This window comes from Hyperolius riggenbachi, chromosome 4 (genome assembly GCF_040937935.1).
Source record: "Hyperolius riggenbachi isolate aHypRig1 chromosome 4, aHypRig1.pri, whole genome shotgun sequence".
NCBI classification, from domain to species: domain Eukaryota; kingdom Metazoa; phylum Chordata; class Amphibia; order Anura; family Hyperoliidae; genus Hyperolius; species Hyperolius riggenbachi.
Window position 1 is genome coordinate 15,372,164 of NC_090649.1, and position 24,567 is coordinate 15,396,730.

The 24,567-nt window shown below is 53.4% G+C and overlaps 1 protein-coding gene across 3 annotated transcripts in view; it reads right to left on the minus strand.

Moving 5' to 3' along the window:
- ENDOV (endonuclease V) overlaps positions 1-24,567 on the minus strand; it is a 52,163-nt gene that overhangs the window by 18,061 nt on the left and 9,535 nt on the right. For 2 of the 3 annotated variants that reach the window (XM_068278946.1, XM_068278944.1), the window contains exons 2-6: positions 20,666-20,837; positions 19,444-19,578; positions 12,185-12,224; positions 10,188-10,253; positions 5,600-5,712 (exon numbers count right to left, since the gene is read on the minus strand). In XM_068278946.1, coding sequence (XP_068135047.1) covers positions 5,600-5,712; positions 10,188-10,253; positions 12,185-12,224; positions 19,444-19,578; positions 20,666-20,837 — 526 coding nt within the window. The remainder of the gene's footprint in view (positions 1-5,599; positions 5,713-10,187; positions 10,254-12,184; positions 12,225-19,443; positions 19,579-20,665; positions 20,838-24,567) is intronic. The other variant, XM_068278945.1, reaches the window with a different exon arrangement.

A 24,567-nucleotide genomic window follows, 5' to 3' on the forward strand; every position in this document is an offset into this window, starting at 1 on the left:
GTGGCTTAATGAGCTGCTTCCTTGCCTATTGAAGGTGACTGGTCATATTCACTGAAGACCTCTTTAGATGCAAATGTAGGTCTAGTGACCCACCCACACAAATACATGAACAGTCCAGGAATTTAGCCTGCATATCTACACCTTTGACATACCACAGCAGATATAAAAATGGGAAAATGAAAATATATTACTGTATTATCCTTAACAGCATCCGCACCCCAATATATCACCACAGGGGGTAGTGACAAACAGCCAAACAGCTATTAGACCACGCCACCTGAAAATAAATGCAGGGGTTCCTTGAGATCCAAAAAGTATTTGTACATACGGAGTAAAAAGGTTGAGAAAGGCTGCTATAGACTATGGAGCCTCCCCCGGGTAATCCCAATGGCCAGCAGCCCCAGCAGGTCATACAACAAGTATAGACTCCCCAGGGGCGTTGATACCCAAAGATCAGTGGTGGGGTGCCCCGGATGTCCCCCAGGCAGAGTCAGAGCTATGGAGACTCTTTGGAGGCATGCTGGGAGCTGTGATGCATCAATTGGGGGTATTCTGGGTGCTGTGGTGCCTCTATGGGGAGTCTGGGGACATGCTGGGTGCTGTGGTGCCTCTATGGGGAGTCTGGGGACATGCTGGGTGCTGTGGTGCCTCTATGGGGAGTCTGGGGACATGCTGGGTGCTGTGGTGCCTCTATGGGGAGTCTGGGGACATGCTGGGTGCTGTGGTGCCTCCCTGTTAAGTCAGAATATAGACTGCAAATAACACTATTTTGGATGCAAGACGGGTGCGCCCGCTATAGGTTCTGATTGAGGCGTGACACACAAGTCGCCTGTTCGCAGTGTTATACATGGTACAGGGTCAGTGTTCGGATTGGTCAGGATAGAACAGGCGTGACAGTGTTAAGGTGCCCATACATTAGAAGATTATGGGCAGATTCGACCAAGAGACAAATTTATCTCTAATGAAACCTGCCTATACACTACAGGCCGATTCCCGTCCGATGACAGCATGAAATCATCAGGGAATCGACTGAGCCGCTGTGTCCGCCTCGCCGCTGCAATGTATAAATGTATGCAGTGTAGTGCATTTATACATTACCTGTCCGGTGTCGGCCTCCACGCGGTGACCGTCCATCTCGCCGGGTAACAGCCGCATACGCTAGCGGCGCATAGCGTCTGACGTCAGACATAGCGTCGCCGGCGTGTATGCGGAACCTGGCGAGATGGACGGACACCGCGTGGAGGCCGACACCGGACAGGTAATGTATAAATGCACTACACTACATACATTTATACATTGCAGCGGCAGAGACGGGGGTCTTGTCGTCTCGTCGCTCATTCGCAATTCGGCCGCCGTACTGCCGCGCACCCGACCAGCCAACCTCGGCCCGACATTTTGCAGCATGCGCAATCGACCATGCGGCCAATTTCTGTCCCGAAATTGGTTGCTTTGTCGGTTGGGCATGCACTGAGCAGCACCAATTTTCATCCAATTCGATTATAATAATCGAATTGGATGGTCGATTGGTTGGTTGGTCAGCTGATGTATGGCCCCCTTTAATCATCTTGATCGGTTTACCGCAGTTTGTGGAGAACCAATACTTCTATGGAACGAGACCGTCAACACTTGTATTGTTGTCTGAGAAGCCACTGAATGCATGGCTGGGAGTAGAGAAAAAGTGACAACCATCAGCCTATCTCCTTAAAGCACACCTGACCTGAGAGCGATATGGAGGCTGCCATGTTTATGTCCTATTAAACAATACCAGTTGCCTGGCAGCCCTGCTGACCTTCTTCCTCTAATACTTTAAGCCACAGCCCCTGAACAAGCATGCAGCAGATCAGATGCTCCGACTAAAGTGTGACTGGATTAGCTGCAGGCTTGTCTCAGGTGTGTGATTCAGAAACTACTGCAGCCAAAGATCAGCAGGACAGCCAGGCAACTGGCATTGTTTAATAGGAAATAAATATGGCAGCCTCCATAACCCTGTGATGTCAAGAGTCCTTTAAAGCAAACCTGTGATGAAAATTGGGTTAAATAAATGAGATGCTTGCCTAATAGTGGGAAGCCTATGGCTGGTCCGTAGGGAGGGTCCTTCCACACTGCATGCGCTTTGATCCAACCTTCGAAACGCATGCGATTTGCAAATCACAAGAGCACTGTGCTTAACCTCCCTGGCGGTAAGCCCGAACTGAGTTCGGACTATGCCGCCGGGAGGCACCGCTCAGGCCCCGCTGGGCCGATTTGCATAATTTTTTTTTTGTTACACGCAGCTAGCACTTTGCTAGCTGCGTGTAACCTCCGATCGCCGCCGCTACCCGCCGATCCGCCGCTATACACGTCGCCGCAGCCGCCCCCCCCCCCCCAGACCCCGTGCGCTGCCTGGCCAATCAGTGCCAGGCAGCGCCGTGGGGTGGATCGGATTCCCCTTTGACGTCACGACGTCGGTGACGTCGGCGACGTTATCCCGCCCCGTCGCCATGGCGACGGGGGAAGCCCTCCAAGAGATCCCGTTCTTTGAACGGGATCTCTTGATCTCTGATCGCCGAAGGCGATCGGAGGGGCTAGGGGGATGCCGCTCGGCAGCGGCTATCATGTAGCGAGACATTGTCTCGCTACATGAAAAAGAAAATTTTTTTTTAAAAAAAAACGTATTTGCTGCCCCCTGGCGGATTTTAATAAACCGCCAGGGAGGTTAAAGAGACTCCGTAACAAAAATTGCATCCTGTTTTTTATCATCCTACAAGTTCCAAAAGCTATTCTAATGTGTTCTGGCTTACTGCAGCACGTTCTACTATAACAGTCTCTGTAATAAATCAATGTATCTTTCCCCTGTCAGACTTGTCGGCCTGTGTCTGGAAGGCTGCCAAGTTCTTCAGTGTTGTGGTTCTGCTATGAACTCCCCCTTCCAGGCCCCTCTATGCACACTGCCTGTGTGTTATTTAGATTAGAGCAGCTTCTCTCTTCTCTCTTATCTTTCACAAGCTGGATAAATCGTCCTCTGAGCTGGCTGGGCTTTCACATACTGAAGAATTACAAACAAGGGCAGAGCGGTTTGCAGGAAGAAACAAGCAAGCGAAACAAGCCTGAAACTTCAGTGCATGAGAGATGCAGGGGGAAAGAAACACACAAATGATCTCTTGAGTTTCAAAAGGAAGGCTGTATACAGCCTGCTTGTGTATGGATGTATTTTCTATGTGTGGACATACTGTACATCAACCTACTTCCTGTTTTGGTGGCCATTTTGTTTGTTTATAAACAAACTTTTAAAAACTGTTTTTAACCACTTTTAATGCGGCGAGGAGCGGCGAAATTGTGACAGAGGGTAATAGGAGATGTCCCCTAACGCACTGGTATGTTTACTTTTGTGCGATTTTAACAATACAGATTCTCTTTAACATAGTAATCACAGTGCCGTGCGCAAAGCAGGCGATCCATTACTGGCCCAATCCCAAATGTAGTGCTTGCTGCAAAATGCCTGCGCTTGCGATTGGGTTAAATAAATGGGAGTACATAAAATACACAGTGCTATGTGATTTGCTATGCGATCTCTCATTTCTAAAAAACTTCCAGCAGATTTTTTTTTTTCACGTCAGGAAACGCAATTATGCCAACCGATTGCACCCGAAGGTAGCTCTCTAAACTACACAGAAATCGGAATTGCAGTGCACCACAATTGTGATCATGATTTTCAGTGTGTTAGGGCCCTAATGAGGAAAGCTATGGCCTGGGCCTGAAGAGGAAATTATGGCCTGGGCCTAAAGAGGAGACTATGGCCTGGGCCTAAAGAGGAGAACTATGGCCTCAGTTTAAAGAGGAGAACTATGTCCTGGGACTAAAGAGGAAACTATGGCCTGGGCCTGAAGAGGAGAACTATGGCCTCGGTCTAAAGAGAACTATGGCCTCGGTCTAAAGAGAACTATGGCCTTGGTCTAAGGAGGAGAACTATGGCCTGGGCCTAAAGAGGAGATCTATGGCCTGGGCTTAAAGAGGCGACTATGGCCTCGGCCTAAACAGTAGAACTATGGCATCGGCCTAAAGAAGAAACTATGAGCTCGGACCGAAGAGGAGAACTATGGCCTCAGTCTAAAGAGGAGAACTACGGCCCCGGTCTAAAGAGGAGAACTACGGCCCCGGTCTAAAGAGGAGAACTATGGCCCCGGTCTATAGAGGAGAACTATGGTCTGGGCCTGAAGAGGAGAACTATGGCTTCGGCCTATAGAGGAGAACTATGGCCTGGGACTAAAGAGGAAACTATGGCCCCAGCCTAAAGAGGAGAACTATGGCCTGGGCATAAAAAGGAGAACTATGGCCTGGGCCTAAAGAGGAAACTATGGCCTTGGCCTAAAGAGGAAACTATGGCCTGGGCCTAAAGAGGAAACTATGGCCTGGGCCTAAAGAGGAAACTATGGCCTGGGCCTAAAGAGGAAACTATGGCCTGGGCCTAAAGAGGGAACTATGGCCTGGGCCTAAAGAGGAAACTATGGCCTGGGCCTAAAGAGGGGAACTATGGCCTGGGCCTAAAGAGGAAACTATGGCCTGGGCCTAAAGAGGAAACTATGGCCTGGGCCTAAAGAGGAAACTATGGCCTGGGCCTAAAGAGGAAACTATGGCCTGGGCCTAAAGAGGAAACTATGGCCTGGGCCTAAAGAGGAAACTATGGCCTGGGCCTAAAGAGGAAACTATGGCCTGGGCCTAAAGAGGAAACTATGGCCTGGGCCTAAAGAGGAAACTATGGCCTGGGCCTAAAGAGGAAACTATGGCCTGGGCCTAAAGAGGAAACTATGGCCTGGGCCTAAAGAGGAAACTATGGCCTGGGCCTAAAGAGGAAACTATGGCCTGGGCCTAAAGAGGAAACTATGGCCTGGGCCTAAAGAGGAGAACTATGGCCTGGGCCTAAAGAGGAGAACTATGGCCTGGGCCTAAAGAGGAGAACTATGGCCTGGGCCTAAAGAGGAGAACTATGGCCTGGGCCTAAAGAGGAGAACTATGGCCTGGGCCTAAAGAGGAGAACTATGGCCTGGGCCTAAAGAGGAGAACTATGGCCTGGGCCTAAAGAGGAGAACTATGGCCCCAGCCTAAAGAGGAGAACTATGGCCCCAGCCTAAAGAGGAGAACTATGGCCCCAGCCTAAAGAGGAGAACTATGGCCCCAGCCTAAAGAGGAGAACTATGGCCCCAGCCTAAAGAGGAGAACTATGGCCTCGGTCTAAAGAGGAGAAGTATGGCCTCGGTCTAAAGAGAACTATGGCCTTGGTCTAAAGAGAACTATGGCCTGGGCCTAAAGAGGAAACTATGGCCTGGAACTAAAGAGGAGGACTATGGGCCCAGCCTAAAGAGGTTTTCTGCATCTTCTCAAGGGAGGAAAAACAACCATTCGTTAATATCTGCACCATTGCTCGGGGGTAATTAGGGAGTTCATCTGGTATAACCAGAATACCTGCGGAGGTATGTGAAGAGCAGTTATCCCCAGGGATTCCCCCAGGGGAGGTGTGGTGACAGGAGAGGGAGGGGCTAACCAGGGTTGCTACACAGCAGAAGAAGTAATGAAGTAGAATAACAGTGAGAAGACCCCTGTGTATGAAGCTCCGCCTCCTCACCTGCTCCTTGTGGGCCTCATTGTTCTCCAGTCCATCCACCTGCAGCAGGTTCTTGGCGACTCCAATAGTGGGGAGACCGGCGAGGATGCCGAGGTGACAGGCGATGCCGAACCCTGAGGAGAAACACAACGCGTCACTGACGGCCCAACACACTAATAAAGATCACTGGACCTGAACTCCAGCACAGGACAGAAGGAAAGCATAGAGAAATGCTCCTTGTGTGTATTTAGAGAGTTTAGCCTGTCTAATCCCCCTTATCTGTGGCTACCCACCACTGTAATTTGATCTCTCAGCTGTCAGCCTCGGCAGAACAGCTAATTTGTAAACACAGCATGTTAACCCTATGTCTGCTTCTGTGAAAGAAGAAATGTTTTTCTTTAAGAGATATTATGCTGTTGCTTATCTTTTAGAGCAGGGAGGAAGTGAATTGGCTGCATGAGAGCAGGCCCACTCCTCAATAACAGCATGAGGAAATCTGGGTGTGGCTAGGCTACCAATGTAAATGTACCGGCGTTAGAGATTTATCAGTGCGGCCTGTTAAATTTGGGTGCAATGCTTCTGTATAGCACCTGTACAAACACAATATCTGCTAATTAACACGATAATTCCTAGCGCAACACAGTCCTTTTCTTCCAAACAAGTCCACTTTCTGCACCAGCCTGGTCTGAGCCGTGTTACCGCCACTACACCCAATAGGACACGACTCACCCTCTGTAGAGACCACTACTATGGTCTGGATGTGCCTTGGGGTTATTCCCTGGTCACCCCCGACCAACACGATCAATCTGTATCTTTACTTAGATTAAGATCACCACTTTCTCCCTTGGTTATATTCCTCTTCAATATACTTAGATGGATACCTCCAAAAAGAGGCTGGACATAGTGTAATACTGTATGTAAAATTTATTTGCTAAAAAAATATTGCACTTACACTTTGTTGACTTTAAAAACAGCATGAGTTTGTTAGACGGGCTCTCCCCCGTTTGTGTTGGCCACCGGAGGGCTCTCCCACTGGTCTGCTGGAGGCTGGTCACGGCTGCCGCGCGCACAGCCGCCCACTCCTCCTCTACGGACGCCAAAGCTCTCGCACTCCGCTGCCACTTCCAGGTACCGCCCGGAAGTACCCGGAAGTGGCAGCGGAGTGCAAGAGCTTTGGCGTCCGTAGAGGAGGAGTGGGCGGCTGTGCGCGCGGGTGTAGTGGCGGTACCACTGCTCAGACCAGGCTGGTGCAGAAAGCGGACTTGTTTGGATCTGTGCCGATCAATTAGCTCCTGTATTCACAGACATATTCAAAGCATCTCTAGAACTCTCAATTGTTCCGGCATTTTTTAAAAGCTCAACTATTGTACCAATTCCAAATAAAACAAAACCTACATGCTTAAATGATTACAGGCCTGTTGCCCTGACATCACTGGTCATGAAAGCATTTGAAAAACTGATAATGACTTATCTGAAATCCATCACAGATCCCCTGCTGGACTCTTTGCAATTTGCCTACAGGCCTAACAGATCCGCAGACTATGCCGTGAACATGTGTATGCATTATGTACTACAGCATCTAGACACCCCAAAAACCTACACCAGGATTTTATTTATAGATTACAGCTCTGCATTTAATGCCATCTCTGCTACACAGCAAGCTCTCCCAGCTACACATACCTGAATCCCTCTGCAAATGGATAACCGATTTCCTAACCGATAGGAGACAGCGTGTTAGACTTGGTAAACTCACATCAAGCTCTCTGACCGTCAGTACTGGTGCACCCCAGGGCTGTGTGCTTTCCCCACTGCTCTACTCACTGTACACCAATGACTGCATCTCCACAGATCCATCTGTTAAGGTTCTGAAGTTTGCAGATGACACAAGAGTAGTTGGTCTCATACAAAACGGGGATGAGTCTGCATAAAGGCATGTGGTGGGACAGCTTTCCTCCTGGTGCAGCAGCAACAACTTGGAACTAAACACTCTCAAAACCATGGAGATGATAATAGACTTTAGGAGATCTCCCCCCCAGCACCTCCCATTAACCATAAATGGATCCACAATAACCCAGGTAGAGTCATTCAAGTTTCTTGGATCCACGATCTCAAACGACCTAAAATGAGACAACAACACTGCCACTATTGTCAAGAAAGCACAACAGAGAATGTACCATCTACGGCAGCTGAAAAAGTTTGGCCTACCTCAGAATCTAATGGTGCAGTTCTACACTGCAATTATTGAATCCATCATAACATCATCTATGACTGTATGGTTCAGCTCCTGCTCAGCATTGGAAGAGGGGAGGCTGCAGCGCATCATCCGAACAGCGGAAAGGATAATTGGCTGTAGCTTACCTTCCCTGCAGGATCTTTATACTAGCAGGTGCAGAAAAAGAGCAACCAAAATTGCCTCTGACCCCTCTCACCCAGCTCACTCCATCTTCCAGCGCATGCCTTCAGGAGTAAGATTCCGGTCAATCGCTACCAAAACCTCCAGACACAGGAACAGCTTTTTTCCTCAAGCGGTTGCCATACTTAATGCTGAACCACGTTAGAGCTGCCAGGACTTGATAGTAATCAGCACAGAACTGTAAATGAACAATTCTCACATTGCTTACTGCCACTATACTTATAATGTCCTTGACTTGTAATATACACACTGTCTGTCCTTGTATTGTTTGTGTTTGTGTTTGTTAAGCAACTGCCAAGACAAATTCCTTGTAGGTGCAAACTTACTTGGCGAAAATAAATTGATTCTGATCAGGAGATGGGGGAGGGGCAAGAGTACTGAAGTAGGAGATGAGACACAGGACATTTAAAGAATTATTGATTATATTGTATATGTTACATCTAAAACCAGAAATCGGGCAATTCTAGAACTGGCCGATTTGTTGTTGGCCAAAGTCCAAAATGCTGGGAATTTCTGACATTGGCCGGCCAGTTCTAGAAACGGCCAAAGTCAGTCGGCCAAAGTCCAAAATGCACAAATCCCAGAACATCCCGGGTCCTGTCCAGCACCATGAATGGCACTCGGAACTTCCTCTCTGCTCTGAAAGATACAGCATAATAATCTTTTTAAAGAAAAGCATTTCTTAGTTACAGCTGATACAAATCCTGCAATAAATCGGCAGTGTCTCTACATCCTGCTTTCTTGGGAGCAGACATATTGTTAACATCCTGTGCTTTTAAATTAGCTGCTCTGCTGTGGCAGTCAGGTGACACGGGGAGAGATCAAACTACAGTGGTAATTAGTCTGGGGCGGCTTTTCTGGGGGAGCTTTGCTGGAGGCTACCTGCGCTACTCAGATCACCGATCAGGGTGACCAGAGAGGTGGAGAGAAGCAGCACGCACGCTACCCATCCGGACCCATTCACTTCATATGCGGAAGTGTTCAATGATGTCACTTCTGCACTGAAGTGTTTGCGTCCTGCGGGTCGGGTGTGAGCTGCGTCTCTCCGCCTCTCTGGTCGCCCTGATCAGAGGTCTGAGTAGCGGCAGCGGGGGAGGAGCGATGAGCGGTAAGGAGATGAGAGCAGCTGGCGGCGGGAAGCGGTGAGCGAAAGTTCGGGACTTGGCCGGCCATGTTAAGTCACAACGCGTTCTGGCCGGCCAAAGTCCGAAATGCATGCCTGTTTTGCACACTGGCCGGATCAGCCGGCCACTTTGCATTCTGACCGGCCAGAACCCGAAGTGGCCAGACTTCGGGTTCTGGCCATAACATATACACTTTTCTCCTGGCGGACTCAAAGCACCAAAGGAGCTGCAGCCACTAGGAGGCGCTCTATAAGCATAAGCAGTGTTAGGGAGACTTGACCAAGGTCTCCTTACTGTATAGTTGCTGGCTTGCTCAACAAGTTGACTGTGTCAGAGGCAGGCAATTAAAGTATGATATACATATGTGTGTGTGTGTGTGTGTATGTATGTATGTGTGTGTGTATGCGTGTGTGTATGTATGTGTGTGTGTGTGTGTGTATGTGTGTGTGTGTGTGTGTGTGTGTATGCGTGTGTGTATGTGTATGTGTGTGTGTATGTATGTGTGTGTGTGTATGTGTGTATGTGTGTGTATGTGTGTGTATGTGTGTGTGTGTGTGTGTATGTGTGTGTATGTGTGTGTATGTGTGTGTATGTGTGTATGTGTGTATGTGTGTATGTGTGTATGTGTGTGTGTGTGTGTGTATGTGTGTGTATGTGTGTGTATGTGTGTGTATGTGTGTGTATGTGTGTGTATGTGTGTGTATGTGTGTGTATGTGTGTGTATGTGTGTATGTGTGTATGTGTGTGTATGTGTGTGTGTGTGTGTGTATGTGTGTGTATGTGTGTGTATGTGTGTATGTGTGTATGTGTGTGTATGTGTGTGTATGTGTGTATGTGTGTGTGTATGTGTGTGTGTATGTATGTGTATGTGTGTGTATGTGTGTGTGTGTGTGTATGTGTATGTGTGTGTGTGTGTGTGTGTGTGTATGTGTGTGTGTGTGTGTGTGTGTGTATGTATGTGTGTGTATGTGTGTGTATGTGTGTATGTGTGTGTGTATGTGTGTGTGTATGTGTATGTGTATGTGTGTATGTGTGTATGTGTGTATGTATGTATGTGTGTGTGTGAATTTACCTGCTGCCATCTGCGACAAGAAGGAGGTGGGGCCGTCACAGGAAATGACATCAAGCTCTGTCTTTACTGAAATGTGTAGATCAGGCAATAATTAACTTCAGCATGGTGACCTAACACCTTCTAATCACAGAGCATGCTAAGAAAGTAACGCTGTATCCACATCCTGCCCTCAGATTCTTTCCTGAGCAACGCAGCTGCCTATTCTGTGTTCTGGGCATCCACAGAGAGTAAAGGAGCAGCACCAGAGCTTTCACGGCCAGCATTGGATTTAGTAAGGAGTAAGCTGACACCCTGCACCAATACCCACTTCCTCTATATGTCATGTCTTGGGGAGTCCAGCTGTGAGATCCGCTGTGGTTCCATTTCACCCCCGTCCTGTAACAGTCTCTAAACTTAAACGCATGCTGCGACCACCAGGGGGAGGGAGGGAGGAAGTTCCTCTTCATACGCAGAGCAGAGCTGAGGACTCAGAATTGCAGAGATCTCCACACTAGTATCCCAAAGACTCAGAAGACATCATTGGGTGGTGCAACTCTCCAGCAGGGCCGGTTCTAGATTTTTTGCTGCCTGAGGAAAACGTGTGAGGATGGTGTCTCCCCCTGATTTGGAATGATTGCACAGCACCCGACAATTTACTCTGCTTCATTTGATGTTCTCACATGACATGCTGCAGCTCAACACAATAGTACTCTGGCTGGCTGTGCGTCTGTGACAAACACACTGCTCACCCTCAGCCAGTTGGCTGTCCTCCATTCCTCCTCAGTCAGGACAGCAGTGCCACCTCTCCTCCCTTCTGCTGTGCAAGTCAGAAGAAACTCTACTGCTCACCTGCCTCCCCCCTCCTCACTCACTGTCAGACTCCTCACACAGCACAACAAGCTGATTTTCCCCAATGCTGCTCTCCTGCCCCCCCCCCCTCCTCACTCACTGTCAGACTCCTCACACAGCACAACAAGCTGCTTTTCCCCAATGATGCTCTCCTGCCTCCTCCTCCTCGCTCACTGCCAGACTCCTCACACAGCACAACAAGCTGCTTTTCCCCAATGATGCTCTACTGCCTCTCCCCTCCTCACTCACTGTCAGGCTCCTCACACAGCACAACAAGCTGCTTTTCCCCAATGCTGCTTTCCTGCCTCCCCCTCCTCACTCACTGTCAGACTCCTCACACAGCACAACAAGCTGCTTTTCATTAATGCTGCTCTCCTGCCCCCCCCCCCTTCCCCCCTCCTCACTCACTGTCAGACTCCTCACACAGCACAACAAGCTGCTTTTCCCCAATGATGCTCTCCTACCTCCCCCCTCCTCACTCACTGTCAGGCTCCTCACACAGCACAACAAGCTGCTTTTCATTAATGCTGCTCTCCTGCCCCCCTTCCCCCCTCCTCACTCACTGTCAGACTCCTCACACAGCACAACAAGATGCTTTTCCCCAATGCTGCTCTCCTGCCTCCCCCTCCTCACTCACTGTCAGACTCCTCACACAGCACAACAAGCTGCTTTTCCCCAATGATGCTCTCCTCCCCCTCCTCACTCACTGTCAGACTCCTCACACAGCACAACAAGCTGCTTTTCCCCAATGATGCTCTCCTGCCTCCTCCTCCTCGCTCACTGCCAGACTCCTCACACAGCATAACAAGCTGCTTTTCCCCAATGATGCTCTCCTGCCTCTCCCCACCTCACACACTGCCAGACTCCTCACATAGCACAACAAGCTGCTTTTCCCTAATGATGACCTCTTCACCTCGCTCTCCTCTTGCTTCTCCTCCCACTCTGACTCCATGCTGTTAGTGTAAACACAGTACAAACATGCTGCCCCTGTAATCTCTACCGCCTGGTGCAAGTGCTTCACCTTGCTTCTTGAGAGAACCGGCCCTGATCTCAAGCCTCCAGACACTGACTTAATTATCAATTTTGGGTGGTACAAGCCTTACAGATACGAGCCCCTCACATCAACATGACAAACAAAAGACAGACATCCAATCAGAGTGAGGGATTACCGCGGTGGTGAAGGATCCCGTTGCCGTCCACAAGCAGCACCTGGAGGATATAAGCAGACTTTATTAGATGACACACAGATAAGTGGGCAGTCTATACAGTTATCCAAGCTTACAGAAGACATGTTACTGGTTTATAGCACACATAGGGCCATACTGGAGGTGGGAAGAAGCGCAAAACCTGCCAGCTTCTTATCACAGCACCATGCTCAGTGAGATGCAGTGCGATGGAAGGTGCCATGGAGCTGTCCTTCAGCACCACTACACTGCTGCCTGCCTCCCCCAGGTCATGTGCTGCTAGACCCAGCACCACCCCACTGCTGCCTCCCTCCCCCAGGTCATGTGCCGCTAGAGCCAGCACCACCCCACTGCTGCCTCCCTCCCCAGGTCATGTGCCGCTAGAGCCAGCACCACCCCACACTGCTGCCTCCCTCCCCCAGGTCATGTGCTGCTAGAGCCAGCACCACCCCACCGCTGCCTCCCTCCCCAGGTCATGTGCAGCTAGAGCCAGCACCACCCCACTGCTGCCTCCCTCCCCAGGTCATGTGCCGCTAGAGCCAGCACCACCCCACTGGTGCCTCCCTCCCCCAGGTCATGTTCCGCTAGAGCCAGCACCACCCCACTGCTGCCTCCCTCCCCCAGATCATGTGCCGCTAGAGCCAGCTCCACCCCACTGCTGCCTCCCTCCCCCAGGTCATGCGGCGCTAGAGCCAGCACCACCCCACTGATGCCTCCCTCCCCCAGGTCATGCGACGCTAGAGCCAGCAACACCCCACTGCTGCCTCCCTCCCCCAGGTCATGTGCCGCTAGAGCCAGCACCACCCCACTGCTGCCTCCCTCCCCCAGGTCATGTGCTGCTAGAGCCAGCACCACCCCACTGCTGCCTCCCTCCCCCAGGTCATGTGCTGCTAGAGCCAGCACCACCCCACTGCTGCCTCCCTCCCCAGGTCATGTGCTGCTAGAGCCAGCACCACCCCACTGCTGCCTCCCTCCCCCAGGTCATGTGCCGCTAGAGCCAGCACCACCCCACTGCTGCCTCCCTCCCCCAGGTCATGTGCCGCTAGAGCCAGTACCACCCCACTGCTGCCTCCGTCCCCCAGGTCATGTGCCGCTAGAGCCAGTACCACCCCACTGCTGCCTCCGTCCCCCAGGTCATGTGCCGCTAGAGCCAGCTCCACCCCACTGCTGCCTCCCTCCCCCAGGTCATGTGCCGCTAGAGCCAGCACCACCCCACTGCTGCCTCCCTCGCCCAGGTCATGTGCTGCTAGAGCCAGCACCACCCCACTGCTGCCTCCCTCCCCCAGGTCATGTGCTGCTAGAGCCAGCACCACCCCATTGCTGCCTCCCTCCCCCAGGTCATGTGCTGCTAGAGCCAGCACCACCCCACTGCTGCCTCCCTCCCCCAGGTCATGTGCTGCTAGAGCCAGCACCACCCCATTGCTGCCTCCCTCCCCCAGGTCATGTGCTGCTAGAGCCAGCACCACCCCACTGCTGCCTCCCTCCCCCAGGTCATGTGCTGCTAGAGCCAGCACCACCCCACTGCTGCCTCCCTCCCCCAGGTCATGTGCTGCTAGAGCCAGCACCACCCCACTGCTGCCTACCTCCCCTAGGTCATGTGCTGCTAGAGCCAGCACCACCCCCCTGCTGCCTCCCTTCCCCAGGTCATGTGCCGCTAGAGCCAGCAATACCCCACTGCTGCCTCCCTCCCCCAGGTCATGTGCCGCTAGAGCCAGCACCACCCCACTGCTGCCTCCCTCCCCCCAGGTCATGTGCCGCTAGAGCCAGCACCACCCCACTGCTGCCTCCCTCCCCCAGGTCATGTGCCGCTAGAGCCAGCACCACCCCACTGCTGCCTCCCTCCCCCAGGTCATGTGCCGCTAGAGCCAGCAATACCCCACTGCTGCCTCCCTCCCCCAGGTCATGTGCCGCTAGAGCCAGCACCACCCCATTGCTGCCTCCCTCCCCCCAGGTCATGTGCTGCTAGAGCCAGCACCACCCCACTGCTGCCTCCCTCCCCCAGGTCATGTGCTGCTAGAGCCAGCACCACCCCACTGCTGCCTCCCTCCCCCAGGTCATGTGCTGCTAGAGCCAGCACCACCCCACTGCTGCCTCCCTCCCCCAGGTCATGTGCCGCTAGAGCCAGCAATACCCCACTGCTGCCTCCCTCCCCCAGGTCATGTGCCGCTAGAGCCAGCACCACCCCATTGCTGCCTCCCTCCCCAGGTCATGTGCCGCTAGAGCAAGCGCCACCCCACTGCTGCCTTCCTCCCCCAGGTCATGTGCCGCTAGAGCCAGCAATACCCCACTGCTGCCTCCCTCCCCAGGTCATGTGCCGCTAGAGCCAGCACCACCCCACTGCTGCCTCCCTCCCCAGGTCATGTGCCGCTAGAGCCAGCACCACCCCACTGCTGCCTCCCTCGCCCAGGTCATGTGCTGCTAGAGCCAGCACCACCCCACTGCTGCCTCCCTCCCCCAGGTCATGTGCTGCTAGAGCCAGCACCACCCCACTGCTGCCTCCCTCCCGCCAGGTCATGTGCTGCTAGAGCCAGCACCACCCCACTGCTGCCTCACTCGCCCAGGTCATGTGCCGCTAGACCCAGCACCACCCCACTGCTGCCTCCCTCAGGTCATGTGCCGCTAAAACCAGCACCACCCCACTGATGCCTCCCTCCCCCAGGTCATGTGCTGCTAGAGCCAGCACCACCCCATTGCTGCCTCCCTCCCCCAGGTCATGTGCTGCTAGAGCCAGCACCACCCCACTGCTGCCTCCCTCCCCCAGGTCATGTGCTGCTAGAGCCAGCACCACCCCACTGCTGCCTACCTCCCCTAGGTCATGTGCTGCTAGAGCCAGCACCACCCCCCTGCTGCCTTACTCCCCCAGGTCATGTGCCGCTAGAGCCAGCAATACCCCACTGCTGCCTCCCTCCCCCAGGTCATGTGCCGCTAGAGCCAGCTCCACCCCACTGCTGCCTCCCTCCCCCCAGGTCATGTGCCGCTAGAGCCAGCACCACCCCACTGCTGCCTCCCTCCCCCAGGTCATGTGCCGCTAGAGCCAGCACCACCCCACTGCTGCCTCCCTCCCCCAGGTCATGTGCCGCTAGAGCCAGCAATACCCCACTGCTGCCTCCCTCCTCCAGGTCATGTGCCGCTAGAGCCAGCACCACCCCATTGCTGCCTCCCTCCCCCCAGGTCATGTGCTGCTAGAGCCAGCACCACCCCACTGCTGCCTCCCTCCCCCAGGTCATGTGCTGCTAGAGCCAGCACCACCCCACTGCTGCCTCCCTCCCCCAGGTCATGTGCTGCTAGAGCCAGTACCACCCCACTGCTGCCTCCCTCCCCCAGGTCATGTGCCGCTAGAGCCAGCAATACCCCACTGCTGCCTCCCTCCCCCAGGTCATGTGCCGCTAGAGCCAGCACCACCCCACTGCTGCCTCCCTCCCCAGGTCATGTGCCGCTAGAGCAAGCACCACCCCACTGCTGCCTTCCTCCCCCAGGTCATGTGCCGCTAGAGCCAGCAATACCCCACTGCTGCCTCCCTCCCCAGGTCATGTGCCGCTAGAGCCAGCACCACCCCACTGCTGCCTCCCTCCCCAGGTCATGTGCCGCTAGAGCCAGCACCACCCCACTGCTGCCTCCCTCGCCCAGGTCATGTGCTGCTAGAACCAGCACCACCCCACTGCTGCCTCCCTCCCCCAGGTCATGTGCTGCTAGAGCCAGCACCACCCCACTGCTGCCTCCCTCCCGCCAGGTCATGTGCTGCTAGAGCCAGCACCACCCCACTGCTGCCTCCCTCGCCCAGGTCATGTGCCGCTAGACCCAGCACCACCCCACTGCTGCCTCCCTCCCCCAGGTCATGTGCCGCTAAAACCAGCACCACCCCACTGATGCCTCCCTCCCCCAGGTCATGTGCTGCTAGAGCCAGCACCACCCCATTGCTGCCTCCCTCCCCCAGGTCATGTGCTGCTAGAGCCAGCACCACCCCACTGCTGCCTCCCTCCCCCAGGTCATGTGCTGCTAGAGCCAGCACCACCCCACTGCTGCCTACCTCCCCTAGGTCATGTGCTGCTAGAGCCAGCACCACCCCCCTGCTGCCTCCCTCCCCCAGGTCATGTGCCGCTAGAGCCAGCAATACCCCACTGCTGCCTCCCTCCCCCAGGTCATGTGCCGCTAGAGCCAGCACCACCCCACTGCTGCCTCCCTCCCCCCAGGTCATGTGCCGCTAGAGCCAGCACCACCCCACTGCTGCCTCCCTCCCCCAGGTCATGTGCCGCTAGAGCCAGCACCACCCCACTGCTGCCTCCCTCCCCCAGGTCATGTGCCGCTAGAGCCAGCAATACCCCACTGCTGCCTCCCTCCCCCAGGTCATGTGCCGCTAGAGCCAGCACCACCCCATTGCTGCCTCCCTCCCCCCAGGTCATGTGCTGCTAGAGCCAGCACCACCCCACTGCTGCCTCCCTCCCCCAGGTCATGTGCTGCTAGAGCCAGCACCACCCCACTGCTGCCTCCCTCCCCCAGGTCATGTGCTGCTAGAGCCAGCACCACCCCACTGCTGCCTCCCTCCCCCAGGTCATGTGCCGCTAGAGCCAGCAATACCCCACTGCTGCCTCCCTCCCCCAGGTCATGTGCCGCTAGAGCCAGCACCACCCCACTGCTGCCTCCCTCCCCAGGTCATGTGCCGCTAGAGCAAGCACCACCCCACTGCTGCCTTCCTCCCCCAGGTCATGTGCCGCTAGAGCCAGCAATACCCCACTGCTGCCTCCCTCCCCAGGTCATGTGCCGCTAGAGCCAGCACCACCCCACTGCTGCCTCCCTCCCCAGGTCATGTGCCGCTAGAGCCAGCACCACCCCACTGCTGCCTCCCTCGCCCAGGTCATGTGCTGCTAGAGCCAGCACCACCCCACTGCTGCCTCCCTCCCCCAGGTCATGTGCTGCTAGAGCCAGCACCACCCCACTGCTGCCTCCCTCCCCCAGGTCATGTGCTGCTAGAGCCAGCACCACCCCACTGCTGCCTCCCTCGCCCAGGTCATGTGCCGCTAGACCCAGCACCACCCCACTGCTGCCTCCCTCCCCCAGGTCATGTGCCGCTAAAACCAGCACCACCCCACTGATGCCTCCCTCCCCCAGGTCATGTGCTGCTAGAGCCAGCACCACCGCACTGCTGCCTCCCTCCCCCCAGGTCATGTGCCGCTAGAGCCAGCACCACCCCACTGCTGCCTCCCTCCCCAGGTCATGTGCCGCTAGAGGCAGCAGGCTGACAACCACTTACCCGAGGTCCATGGCAGGCTCTGCTGGCACCACTGCTCCCCCATCACTCTGCACTGCCCAGCTCCAGCATAAATATGAAATTGCCGCCGGGAGACTTGGGCACAGGATACAGCCGATATACGGCTTACCCTGCTCCTGCACAAGACCCGATTGTGTTAATTACTATTCCCCACCAGAGAGTAGAGCCAGCGCTCACCACATGGGCGGCATCTGAATGACTTATCACCTCATGTGCACCACCTATACAGCTCAAATTCACACTCAGCAATCAAACAGATACAAGACATATGCATAACTAAATACTTACCATGCAAACAGGAAAGCTTTAAGTATTTAGTTATGCATATGTCTTGTATCTGTTTGATTGCTGAGTGTGAATTTGAGCTGTATAGGTGGTGCACATGAGGTGATAAGTCATTCAGATGCAGCCCATGTGGTGAGCGCTGGCTCTACTCTCTGCTGTCCATATTGAATGTAAGTTACACATTTTTGCTTAGCTGCTGCCAGGGTAATGATATATGCTTTTAACTTAGGACAGATAGTGTAGGACTTTTAAAGGGGAACTGAAGTAAGAGGTATACAGAGGCTGCAATATTTATTTCCTTTTAATCAATACCAGTTGCCTGGCAGCCCTGCTGGTCTATTTCTCTGCAGTAGTATCTGAATAACACCAGGAACAAGCATGCAGCTATTCTTGTCAGATCTGACTTTAAAGTCTGAAACACCTGATCTGCTGAATGCTTGTTCAGGGGCTATGGCTAATAGTATTAGAGGCAGAGGATCAGCAGGGCTGCCAGGCAACTAGTATTGCTTAACAGGAAATAAACATGGCAGCCTCCATATACCTCTCTCTTCAGTTCCCCCTTAACTTAGGTCAGATAGTGTAGGACATCTGCTACGGAGAATTACCTCAACGTTGGTGCAGATGTCCAGTAAATTGTATTTTGCCTGCAAACTATAATGGAAGCTAAACTTTCTCCATAAACCAGTATTGCATTGTTTGGATGCGGGGCGTGCAATTTTAGTCCAGGAGGGGCGGTGTACGCCACAGCGATTAACCATTAAACTGTAGTATTAGGTCAGGGATGCGCAGCCTTCTACCCGTATTAATTACTATTCCCTCTCCAGGTCCACGTGGATGGTGGGGAATTACAGTGTTTTAAAGTAACTTCAGTTCCGTCTTCTGACGGCGCCGAAGTTGCTCACGGTGCGCCGCTATAGCCGTGATTCCTATTACGGCCTATGGTGGCGCCGGCTGCATCCAAATCTAATGCGCTGTAATTATAGCGCTCACCGGCTCCGATGGTCTCTTCTCCATCTTCTAGCACTGCCGGGGCTCCCCACTGGTCCAGGCTTTAAACCAATAAGAGTCCACCCTGAGGAGGATTTTCTTTGGTCAATTTTAGCCTCAGCAGCAGGTTCAAAGATGCTTTTCATGAGACATCCTGAACAGTACATCCGGAGAGCTGGCAGTACATCCGGAGAGCTGGCAGTACATCCGGAGAGCTGGCAGTACATCCGGAGAGCTGGCAGAAGATGATGTGCGGAGCGTCCCGGGGCCTCCGGCTGAGCAGCAGGCGGTGGTGAGAAAAGTTCTGGGGTTGACGAGCATCGGGGCCCTCCTTAGTAAAGGAGGCTCCCAGATGCCTGAATAAGCCATTGGCACATGGGCGGCTGGACTTTTCACATGCTCTCAGCTGGTGAAAATTCCTTCCCGGCATCTCATAATTGCCTTGCATAGGGGAAATAAATATTGCATAGGATGAAAAGGACTTGCTGGGCAATGGAACCGCCCAAGCGAGTTCTTTACCGCCCGGACCATTGATAATTAGATTTGAATCAGGCATGGTCTCCATCACCTAATTTTAGCACCCGAGGTGAGTTCAGGAATTGCACTGGACACACAGAGCTTATTAATATCAGAGTTAAACAGAGCAGAGATCCAGCTTTATCAAGCAGGAGAAGCTGGGCAGGACACACACAGTGCAACATCTCACCTGAGGCATCAGATCCGGCCTCTCCTCCTTCAGCCTCTCCACCGCCTCCACCAGGGATGGGACCTCTCTGAAGGCCAGGAATCCCGCTACGTAGGGGGCATCCAGGGTGACCATGCGACAGTCCTCATAGATAACCTGCAGAGCGCAATGACAGGTCATCCACCATACATGAGCTGCAGGGGAGGTTAGTGATCCTGACATCTGTACATGACTTCCATCCATCACTCCTCTCTGTGTCCCATGACAAACACTAGGGGATGAACACTAGAGACTGGTGGCACGCACCTCACGTGACCAGTCTCCAGCCCTCTAGTGTTTGTCACGGGACGCCCCGTTAACTTTTCACGCATTTAGGAGTCCTCTGTAGGCTTTAGAAGCACTGTCGCCCCTGGGTGCTTCAGAAGACGGGTGTCCCCATACTGAGGAGCATGCTCAGGACGGGACTCGCACGTGCGCAGTACAGACCCGCTTGCCTTCAGAAGCACTCAGGGGAACTACTGGAAAAGCGCCTCACAACCGCACTTCTTTGCCCAGCACAGACAGTAACTGGATTCACAAAATAAATATAAAAGTAAATTTCCTCTATAGCAGGGGTGTCAAACTCAAATACAAAGTGGGATGAAATTGTACACTGAGACCTAGTCCCGGGCCAACCTCAATGACTACTGGCCACCTTCCTCCCTCATAAAGTTCTCTGGTGTCTAGTGGTCCTCCCTCCCCTATACAGTTCCCTGATGTCTAGAGAGCCCCATCCTCCCCTATACAGTTCCCTAGTGCTTAGTGCTTTCCCCCTACTTCCCCAATATGGCTTCACCTCCAATATAACTTCTCTGGTGGTCTAGAGTGGGCCAAACATAATGCAAAGTGGGAAAACCACTTGAGGGCCAAATTTAATGGCTCTGAAGGCCAGATCTGATGGGCCGGAGTTTGACGTGTATAGGGATGACTCACATTAGTGTCCTTTTTTTTTGCATTCTCCCCCCATATGGAAACACCTACATAGTGAAAGTCTGGGAAAACGACCGGCCTCATCCACATCGCACGCCTTTTCTACAACTGCTGAAACAGACTTGGAGCTATTTGCTTTCTACACACTGTTTGTGTTTCTGTATGAGAATGTGAGCGTAACAATCGTAGACAGAAAACCGTGTGTGTCAGCGAAGATCATAGCGTGAATATAGGAAATCGCACATCTGCTGCATCACCACTCAGGCGAGGTTACCTCCAGGTCTGGGTAGCTGAGGACCACCAGAGAGGCGCAGGCCATGGTGTCATCTCCTTTTATGTAGGACAGGTCCACTCCGCCCACCTGCTGTAACCCGGAGAGGTCAGGCTGGCTCTGCCAGTGGTCCGTGTCTCTGATGATCAACTGCTCCTTCAGCATGCTCTGCTCCCTGCAACACAACACACGTCTGACTGACCAGCACACTGCAACACAAAACACGTCTGACTGACCAACACACTGCAGCACACGTCTGACTGACCAGCACACTGCAACACAACACACGTCTGACTGACCAGCACACTGCAACACAACACACGTCTGACTGACCAACACACTGCAACACACGTCTGACTGACCAGCACACTGTAACACACGTCTGACTGACCAGCACACTGCAACACACGTCTGACTGACCAGCACACTGCAACACACGTCTGACTGACCAGCACACTGCAACACAACACACGTCTGACTGACCAGCACACTGCAACACACATCTGACTAACCAACACACTGCAACACAACACACATCTGACTGACCAGCACACTGCAACACAACACACGTCTGACTGACCAGCACACTGCAACACACATCTGACTAACCAACACACTGCAACACAACACACGTCTGACTGACCAGCACACTGCAACACAACACACGTCTGACTGACCAGCACACTGCAACACACGTCTGACTGACCAGCACACTGCAACACACGTCTGACTGACCAACACACTGCAACACAACACACGTCTGACTGACCAGCACACTGCAACACAACACACGTCTGACTGACCAGCACACGGCAACACACGTCTCACTGACCAGCACACTGCAACACACGTCTGACTGACCAGCACACTGCAACCCACGTCTGACTGACCAGCACACTGCAACCCACGTCTGACTGACCAGCACACAGCAACACACGTCTGACTGACCAGCACACTGCAACCCACGTCTGACTGACCAGCACACTGCAACACACGTCTGACTGACCAGCACACAGCAACACACGTCTGACTGACCAGCACACTGCAACACACGTCTGACTAACCAGCACACTGCAACACACGTCTGACTGACCAGCACACTGCAACACAACACAGGTCTGACTGACCAGCACACTGCAACACAACACATGTCTGACTGACCAGCACACTGCAACACAACACACGTCTGACTGACCAGCACACTGCAAAACACGTCTGACTGACCAGCACACTGCAACACATGTCTGACTGACCAGCACACTGCAACACATGTCTGACTGACCAGCACACTGCAACACACGTCTGACTGACCAACACACTGCAACACAACACAGGTCTGACTGACCAACACACTGCAACACACGTCTGACTGACCAACACACTGCAACACACGTCTGACTGACCAGCACACTGCAACACACGTCTCACTGACCAGCACACTGCAACACACGTCTCACTGACCAGCACACTGCAACACACGTCTCACTGACCAGCACACTGCAACACACGTCTCACTGACCAGCACACTGCAACACACGTCTGACTGACCAGCACACTGCAACACACGTCTGACTGACCAGCACACTGCAACCCACGTCTGACTGACCAGCACACAGCAACACATGTCTGACTGACCAGCACACAGCAACACAACACACGTCTGACTGACTAGCACACTGCAACACATGTCTGACTGACCAGCAAACTGCAACACAACACACGTCTGACTGACCAGCACACTGCAACACACGTCTGACTGACCAGCACACTGCAACACACATCTGACTGACCAACACAGTGCAACACACGTCTGACTGACCAGCACACTGCAACACACGTCTGACTGACCAGCACACTGCAACACAACACACGTCTGACTGACCAGCACACTGCAACACAACACACGTCTGACTGACCAGCACACTGCAACACAACACACGTCTGACTGACCAACACACTGCAACACACGTCTGACTGACCAGCACACTGCAACACACGTCTGACGACTGACCAGCACACTGCAACACACGTCTGACTGACCAGCACACTGCAACCCACGTCTGACTGACCAGCACACTGCAACACACGTCTGACTGACCAGCACACTGCAACACACGTCCGACTGACCAGCACACAGCAACACACGTCCGACTGACCAGCACACTGCAACACACGTCTGACTGACCAGCACACTGCAACACACGTCTGACTGACCAGCACACTGCAACCCACGTCTGACTGACCAGCACACTGCAACACACGTCTGACTGACCACCACACTGCAACCCACGTCTGACTGACCAGCACACTGCAACCCACGTTTGACTGACCAGCACACTGCAACACACGTCTGACCGACCAGCACACTGCAACACACGTCTGACCGACCAGCACACTGCAACAACACACGTCTGACTGACCAGCACACTGCAACACAACACACGTCTGACTGACCAGCACACAGCAACACACGTCTGACTGGCCAGCACACTGCAACACACGTCTGACTGACAAGCACGCAGCAACACACGTCTGACTGACCAGCACACAGTAACACATGTCTGACTGACCAGCACACTGCAACACACGTCTGACTGACCAGCACACTGCAACACACGTCTGACTGTCCAGCACACAGCAACACAACACACGTCTGACTGACCAGCACACAGCAACACAACACACGTCTGACTGACCAGCACACTGCAACACAACACACGTCTGACTGACCAGCACACTGCAACACATCACACGTCTGACTGACCAGCACACTGCAACAAACGTCTGACTGACCAGCACACTACAACACACGTCTGACTTACCAGCACACTGCAACACACATCTGACTGACCAGCACACTGCAACACAACACACGTCTGACTGACCAGCACACTGCAACACACATCTGACTAACCAACACACTGCAACACAACACACGTCTGACTGACCAGCACACTGCAACACAACACACGTCTGACTGACCAGCACACTGCAACACACGTCTGACTGACCAGCACACTGCAACACACGTCTGACTGACCAACACACTGCAACACAACACACGTCTGACTGACCAGCACACTGCAACACAACACACGTCTGACTGACCAGCACACGGCAACACACGTCTGACTGACCAGCACACTGCAACACACGTCTGACTGACCAGCACACTGCAACACACGTCTGACTGACCAGCACACTGCAACACACGTCTGACTGACCAGCACACTGCAACACACGTCTGACTGACCAGCACACTGCAACACACGTCTGACTGACCAGCACACTGCAACACACATCTGACTGACCAGCACAATGCAACACACGTCTGACCGACCAGCACACTGCAACACAACACACGTCTGACTGACCAGCAAACTGCAACACAACACATGTCTGACTGACCGGCACACTGCAACACACGTCTGACTGACCAGTACACTGCAACACAACACACGTCTGACTGACCAGCACACTGCAACACACGTCTGACTGACCAGCACACTGCAACACACGTCTGACTGACCAGCACACTGCAAAACACGTCTGACTGACCAACACACTGCAACACACGTCTGACTGACCAGCACACTGCAACACACGTCTGACTGACCAGCACACTGCAACACAAGTCTGACTGACCAGCACACAGCAACACACGTCTGACTGACCAGCACACCGCAACACACATCTGACTGACCAGCAAAATGCAACACACGTCTGACCGACCAGCACACTGCAACATCACACGTCTGACTGACCAGCACACTGCAACACAACACACGTCTGACTGACCAGCACACTGCAATACACGTCTGACTGACCAGCACACTGCAACACATGTCTGACTGACCAACACACTGCAACACACGTCTGACTGACCAACACACTGCAACACACGT